At 42.9% G+C, this 7,113-nt stretch overlaps 1 protein-coding gene across 1 annotated transcript; it reads right to left on the bottom strand.

Moving 5' to 3' along the window:
• Window positions 1-531: 531 nt before the first annotated feature.
• Window positions 532-6,913, bottom strand: RFXAP (regulatory factor X associated protein). The gene is made up of 3 exons (XM_048848234.2): window positions 6,161-6,913; window positions 4,232-4,339; window positions 532-2,451 (listed from the first exon to the last, which is right to left on the bottom strand). The coding sequence occupies exons 1-3, from the start codon at window positions 6,896-6,898 to the stop codon at window positions 2,341-2,343; spliced, it is 957 nt and encodes a 318-aa protein (XP_048704191.2). The 5' UTR covers window positions 6,899-6,913; the 3' UTR covers window positions 532-2,340.
• Between the last annotated feature and the right edge of the window lie 200 nt (window positions 6,914-7,113).

Genomic DNA, 7,113 nt, shown 5'->3' with positions numbered 1-7,113 from the left:
CAGCAAATTGTTAACAGGCCAGAAAACTTTAAAAATAAGAAAATGAGATTGTAAAAAAAAACAAAAAACCCCATAATAATTGGCATGGGAGCTCTGGGGCAAGTATAGTACCTAAAGTTTTTTTCTCCTGCTGATAATAGCTCATCTTAATTAATTAGCCTCTTAGAGTTAGTTTGGCAACTTCCACCTTTTCATATTTTCTTATGTATATATATCCTCTTACTATATGTTCCATTCTCCGCATATGATGAAGTGGGCTGTAGCCCACAAAAGCTTATGCTCAAATAAATTTGTTAGTCTGTATCCGCAAAAAGAACAGGAGTACTTGTGGCACCTTAGAGACTAACACAGCTGCTACTCTGAAACCTACAGTAGCAAAGACTACTGTAACTTTTTTTTTTTAAATTAACTGAATTGCAAGTTGTCTCGCCCAAAATGTTTTCACAACCCCCCCCCCCAAAAAAAAACTTAGCCAAATTAGACCAAAAAACCCCCACTACTTTCTTCTATATATAAATATCAGAATAAAAATCTATAAAATTAGTATTTATTTTTTCTTTTCATATAACAACCATTTACACCCTGAAAACACTTTATCTGATTTTATCTTTTTAAATGTGTGGTCTCTCTCTGAACACAAGCAGTTTGGAAATGCAGCACAGTGTAAGGCTACCTAACCAGAGCTAGCCATTTGAATTACAGAGACAGAATATAAAAATGAATGTACAATACGTTCAAATAAGAAATATAAGGAACACGAGTTTTTACAAAAAAGTTGCTCAAAGAACACTTATTGGTCCAAAATTTTTTATACAAAATTTCTTAAAACATGTTTGAAATGAGAACCACCTGCACAATTCCAGACACACAATTGCTGTTTAATAGATTCCTATCTGAACAATTTCTGTAAATAAATACATCTTACACAACACCCATACAAGAGTAACAGAAATATTATTGAATTGATACTTATTAGTGGACCTTAAGAGTTTGTACCAAAGTCACAGCTTAATAAGTACTTATACTATTACTTAAAAACCCTCTACTAGAAAATTAGTTTTAATACTAAGAAAAACTCAGGATTCATTATTTTGTGATATCATGTTTCAATTCTTAAACAGGTAAACCAGTTGTTACAATGAACAATTTTAATTAACTAGAAACCTGAGTGGATTAGATTATATTTCTTTTGTATTAGCTCTTTTAAAAGGTTTGTTTTTGTAGGAGGAAGATTACGGATAAGGAACAAGTGATATGGATTTAGTTTTACTCTTTGCACACAGATGTTATAACTAAATTCAACAACTTTAACTCTAAATATTTCATTTTATTCACTTACAGAGAGGAATGAAAGTCACTCACGGTCTTCAAATCCAAGACAAATTAATAATAATTAATATCATTCTTAAACTGGTTCATCCATGAGGTCACTTTATCACTCAGCAAGCTACGGTCCACCACTACTGACCACCAATTCTTTGAATATTACTTTTTGTAAAGTTCATGAACACTGGATAGTGGAAGGTCATGTAAACAATAGAAAAACCTTAGGTTATTTTCTTTTTTGCACTTTAGTTCTTCCTTTAAATGGCAATTTCTCCTTTCTATTCATTCTGGGACTATTTTCCACATCAATTCCTTCAAACTACCCATTACGCTGGTTACAGCCCTGTAGCACTTCTTTTAGAGAGAACAGTTAAACACTCCAATCCAGCTAGACCTGTGAATTATGGACACAGACCAACAGGATCAACCAATGACTTACACTCTTAGCCATTAGTGCAGCTACTGCATGGCATTATTTTGTCTATAACTGTTAGTGCAACAGCATCTAATGCCTTCAAGTCTCTTAGATCCCTGAGCAATATGCTACTATGTCATCTTACTGGGCTGGCTCAAAGTCAGTACTTTTTTTATTTCACAACTTCCACAGAAAGTAATTGCCTCTATTTCTTCAATGATTATCATCAAAGAGTGACTACACTGAAGCTATGAAATCTTTCACATAGCAAAGTGTTTAGTTTATAATGGAAGACTTTGCTAGGGGTAGGGAGTTATGTAAGGATTACTGATACAATGACGTTTATATAAAAAATTATGAATAAGTTACATTTCTGAAACAGAATGGGGAACCAGATTCCTCCTGATTTGCTCACAAATTTGTGGACATCCACGCAGCTCAGAACCCCAAAAGTGCAACCACAAAACAATACAGGTATAATGCAGCAGCAACAATTTTAGTCTTCCATCTTAATATTTAACACGCCTTTTTTCACTTATGTCAGATACATATCCCTCCACCACTTCAGCAAGAGATTCTGCTGCAGATCTTTGTCCCCATTACACGGGTGCTCCTGGAAATTGTTGCTGCCTTTGTTCCAAAGCCTGTTGACTTAGCAGTTGCTGCTGTTTCTGCAGAAACTGTACCACCTCCGGACTTCTTAATAATGACTTAAAGAAAGAAAAGAGGATATTTTAAATTGACACCAAAATATTTAAGATCCTTGAATAAAAGGTGCCATAAAAGTGCTAAACATTATCTACTGTATTAGGAAATGTTTTCATCCTTGTGCCACTTGGAAAAAGAACTGGCTTTCTGGAAAACTTCAAGATGTATACAATAACATTCCATTTAAAAATACCCTTATGGTTTATGAGATCATGTCCTCCTCCTTCCCACATACTTTGCCCCAGGTGGGCTATATTAAAAACAAAGGGATCTTTCCTAAAGAAATATTGCTGAATGAGAAAAAGGGGCAAAGCACTGAAGAAGATAGCAACACAGTTCAAGGAGGACCTGTGCCTTGCTTTTTCTGTTTGGTGGGCAGAACCATGAATGAAAGAGCTTCAATCTTTCGCAAAGGCCTTTCAAAGAAATATTTACTTTTCCCAAGATCATCTGGTTGCTATATTTCTAGGGAAATCATAAAAGTGTTTTCAGTTTCCATTACTAAAAGGACCTTGTCAAGTGTAGCTAAGAGCTGTGAAGGTACTGTCAGTCAGGCAAGGGAGCCAAAGAACTGCAATACAATAGCAAGACTCAGAGAGCAGCCAAAGGGTTGCTTTGTGACTCCAATTTTTCTGCAGGCTACTTTAAAGAATTAGAGAAAATAACTTCCTCTTCATGAACACTATTCCAAAGTTTATTTCTAGACTTTAAATAGGTGCTTCTTCTATATATTGTATATCACTGGGAGAGGAGAGACAAAAATAAGGTTATTTTGCTAAACACCTAGGATTCTGAGGTCTTTTCTTTAAAGACTTTCATCTTCACAATATCTGGGACCTGGAGTCCTCCATTTTAATCATGCATGTAGGTGGCTAAAGAGACCTCCAGCACAATAATCAGGGCAGGTTATGCTGCTTTTCATTGTTAATGAAGGTAGTAGATGAGCAGTTTGATTCTCTTTTGATGGAAGGAGATTAAAAGCAATGGTGAAGGTACAGTAGAAACAGTCACAATAAAAGCCAAAACCACCAAATATATTACGTTCTCTCCTCCATGTAAGTGACCTTCAGGGAAGGCAGTTAAAGGAGCCACAAAAATGATCTTGTGTTGACTAGAATGTAAAACAGATGTTAGTGTTAGTGGTTCTCAAACTACTTACCATTGTGGGCCACATCCAATATTACCTGTACGGCCCTGAGGATGTCACATGGGCTGCAGCTCAGTGCTGATTGGGCCCCAGGTTGAGAACCACTGGTGTATACAATATCATAGTAAGTGAGGTAGTGAGTCTAAGAATTCTACTAACTTTATTTCTTACACTGCCATGACTGATGCTTGCACTGGAACCATTTAAAGTGCACATCTTACTGTTTTACTGGAGACTTTACAGCAAAGTTAGGTTAACAGATTAAAACATCCTATATACATTACGAATGATATCTGCCCAAAGAAAGAACTGCATATTTCTCTAATAGTACAGAAATGTCCACGTGCAGCTAATGTAATTGTGATTCATATACTCATGATTATTCATATTTGTGTTCTGAGCAGATGTTGAAATGTGCATCGTTCATGTCTACTCTGATATTTCAGTTTTTAAAACGTGTTTGTATAACTATGTAATGCACAACAGCAATCTATTGACTTCCAAGTTTCCAGAGGGGCACCAATAAGTTTCAATACATATTCTATATGAAAAGGAGTGAGCAACAGAATTTTTCAAAAATTGGTTCTCAAAATGCAACCCTACTATCTTCAGCCTTGTGAAGCCATGGTACTTACCAGCCTTTTCTGATTCAATACTTGTTCTAAAAGAGTAGGTCTTGCTGGGCGATCTCCAATAGACCCTGTTCTTTGTTTTGTAACAGAAACTGAACCTTCAACGCAATCCTGGACATGAGACACAAAATACAAGAGGAAAGACATATGTTATATGTTCAGTCATTACAATGCATTTTCATTTCTACAGGGGAAAGATTTCAGAATAAAAGGGCCTGCTTCCCTTTCCTAACCTGTGGAAGGAAATAAGGTGTGCCAGAGAGGAAAAGAATCCACACAATGTTCTGTTTTTCTCCTTTCCCTCTATACAGCTTCTAGTCTCCACTCGCCACAGTGAGCACGACTCCAAAAACTGGTGAATTAGACTTCTAAATTAGACTCCTAACCAAGTTACCATTGCTAGCTAATAAAATTTTAATCTATTTGATCAAAAATTAAGTAATTTGAAACAGTCCAATTGTTCCCTCCACACTTTTTAACCATATTTCCGTGAAAGTAATGTGTGTCTAGAGAATCTGAGGTTGGAGGCCAGGTCAGGCTATACTCACAGCTGCAGCAGTTCTATCCACATTTTAGCACAGATAAGATGCTAACTTCACAATATCCTGCAGATTCCTCACACTGGTTTCTCTCTGGCCTGAGGCATCCCACCCTGTAAAGTTTGTTAACTATTCTTCCAACTGAAAGGGGTCAGGCAAATACCTATCCTAGCATCTGCTACTTCAACACTGTTGAAGAAAAAGAAAAAAAATGAAAGAGACCTATTAGATGAACAAGATTGTCTACAGTGCTTGAAAGCATATAATCTCTTTTTAAATGTCAAAAGACTCAGCCTTTATTAGATGCATATATCGATATTCGATCTTGAGTCTCACTAATCTTCAAAGCCTAGTGTAGACACTACGTAGTTGTGGAAAAGGAAAATCCGGCCCCTTCCAAAACCATCCCCTCAGTACAAACCGCCTCCATCACCATTTTTTGAAACTCAGTAGAAGAAATGTGGTTTCCCCCTTCCAAATACTATTCCAAGATACAATACATGCACAAAACGCAAAATCTGCTTGAAAACTCTTTATAAAAATTATGGCAACTATCAGAGACTACATTGTATAGAGTTTGGGATTGAGAGCCAAAACTGCTAATACCAGTTCCACCACTGATTTACTGTGTGATCCCTGTGCCTCTGTTTTTCAGTTTATGAAGATGTTGTGAGACTCCATATAGTTCTGAATGTTTAAAGTATTATACAAGGACTAAGCGTGCTTACAGGGTTTCATAAGTGTAACAGACAAGGGGCAGGGAGGGTGGAGCAGGAAAGCGGATGGCCAAAAAGTTATTCTCTGCAAGGCTTTCCCTGGCACGGTGGCCTCAGTCTATAAGACGGGTGTGGATTTCCTTCTGGTACAGGAGAATTACTATTATTGGAACCACCTGGACCACCACAAACATGCTTAGATAATTGGAACTCGACAGGACAGGAAATCATACCAGGCTGACAGGCTGGTTAGAAAGAACTCACTTTGTGTGGGGAGTAGGGGCAGCCAAAAAGCTAGGCAGGTGATGTAAATAACTAGTGCCATTCTGCACTGAATCTGTACCTTAGTGGAGAAGAGAACTAGGAGAGTTATGTGGCTCTACAGTGGGGGAGGTGCGGTCCCAGACACCTGTAACAGCAGCACATAGTGGCAGGCTAGGTTTCCCCCCTCCAATGGGGGAGCCCGCCGAAAACTTGATTACCTGCAACTCTCCCTTCGCTCAAGTGATTCGGTGTGTTGCTAACTGGTCGCTGCACAGCAAGCCACCCTTGCACACAGCGGTGGGGGTTGGGGGGGGTGCTGATGTGTAGCCTCGGCTGCCCCCCCACCTCCGCACATCTCTGCCCTGATACCGCGGCAGCGTGGCACAGCGGTGAGCCGGGCACAAACCCCTCACCTCGGCCCGCGCGCTGGGCCCCGGGGTGGCAGCCCCGCCCTGCGCTGGGGGCGCCCCAGCCCCGCCGCCGCCCAGGGCCTGGTCGCTCTTCTTGCGCTTGTACTTGTCCTTGTACATCTTATTGCGGTGGCGCTTGCACATCCAGGGCTTGCGCTGCTTGGCCACCTGCGTGGTGGTCTCGCTGCAGCCCTGGTACGTGCAGCTCTTGCAGCCCCCGCCCCCCGGGGGGGCCTCCCCGCCCGAGGCCGCCGCCGCCTCCTCGTCCTCCAGCTCCTCCGGGCTGGCCGTGCTCTCGCCGCCCGCCGGCTCGCCCTCCTCGGCCGCGTCCCCTTCGCCCTCGCTGGGGCCCAGCTCGCACAGGAACACGAGGCCGCCGGAGGTCCCCGGGGCCTGCGCGGGGCCTTGATGCCGCACGATGCCCCCCGCCGCCTCCTCGTCGCCGCTGCACGGCTGCATCACCAGCAGCGTCAGCTGCGGGGCCGAGGAGGAAGCGGCGGCGGGACCGGCCCGCAGGGCCCTGCTGCTGCCGCCGCCGCCCAGACCCTCCGTCCCGCTCTCCCACCCAGCCAGCGCCTCTGACAGGCGCTCCGGGCGGCTCTGGACCGGCCGCCACAGAGCAGTGACTGCGCAGGCGCGGCGGGCCTGACCGGCGACCAAACGAACACGCCGCCTGCCAGCACTGAGACCTAGCGCGCGTGCGGGGGTACCCCAGCCACCTCCCGGGTGCCTACTGCGCATGCGTGTGGGCCCGGGAACGCATGCGCCTTGGGGGCAGTGGCAGGCGCGCAACTGGGCCCGCTTTACGGCGGCAACTGTTGAGGGGAGTGTGGAGTGAGCACGCATGCGCATTGTGGAAAACTAACTTGGCACTTAGGGAAGTGCCACACCAGGGCGTCAGGTCCGCGTGCGCGGCGGTCGTTCTGTCGCGACCCCAAGACGCAATTTACTGCGCG

This window comes from Caretta caretta, chromosome 1 (assembly GCF_965140235.1).
Source record: "Caretta caretta isolate rCarCar2 chromosome 1, rCarCar1.hap1, whole genome shotgun sequence".
Classification (NCBI taxonomy): Eukaryota; Metazoa; Chordata; order Testudines; family Cheloniidae; genus Caretta; species Caretta caretta.
The sequence above is the reverse complement of the archived record's forward strand: the minus strand, read 5'-3'. Positions and strand labels throughout refer to the sequence as shown.